This window comes from Penaeus monodon, chromosome 22 (genome assembly GCF_015228065.2).
Source record: "Penaeus monodon isolate SGIC_2016 chromosome 22, NSTDA_Pmon_1, whole genome shotgun sequence".
NCBI lineage: Eukaryota > Metazoa > Arthropoda > Malacostraca > Decapoda > Penaeidae > Penaeus > Penaeus monodon.
Window position 1 is genome coordinate 32040449 of NC_051407.1, and position 358 is coordinate 32040806.

At 50.0% G+C, this 358-nt stretch overlaps 1 protein-coding gene across 1 annotated transcript in view; it reads right to left on the bottom strand.

Moving 5' to 3' along the window:
* Positions 1–358, bottom strand: part of LOC119587087 — a gene marked incomplete at its 5' end in the record, with an annotated part of 52255 nt that overhangs the window by 11430 nt on the left and 40467 nt on the right. Inside the window, 1 exon segment of the mRNA XM_037935838.1 lies at positions 184–317. Coding sequence (XP_037791766.1) covers positions 184–315 — 132 coding nt within the window.

Here is a 358-nt window from a genome sequence, read left to right on the forward strand (position 1 = left end):
CTTCGCTATCTTCTTACCTATTCATCTATTTCTCTACCTACCCATCGACTCATCTATCTACCTGGCCATCTATTAATCCAAATCAATACATCACTCTCGCTCTATACTATCCACCCAACACCCACACACCCAACCCATATGAACTCCCCAAGAAACAAATACAAATCCCTACGTAAACCTCACCTGCTTGTCGTTGATGTACCACATCAGGGCGGCCGCTGGCTTTGACGGAGAGGATGTGCAGTTCACCTGAACGAGGTCACCCACGTGGTATTTTGTGCGCATGCCCGAGATGTGTGGGTCGTGCTCGGGCATGTCTGCGAGGAGGCAGGCCAAGTGTTAGGAGAGAAGGTGGGTT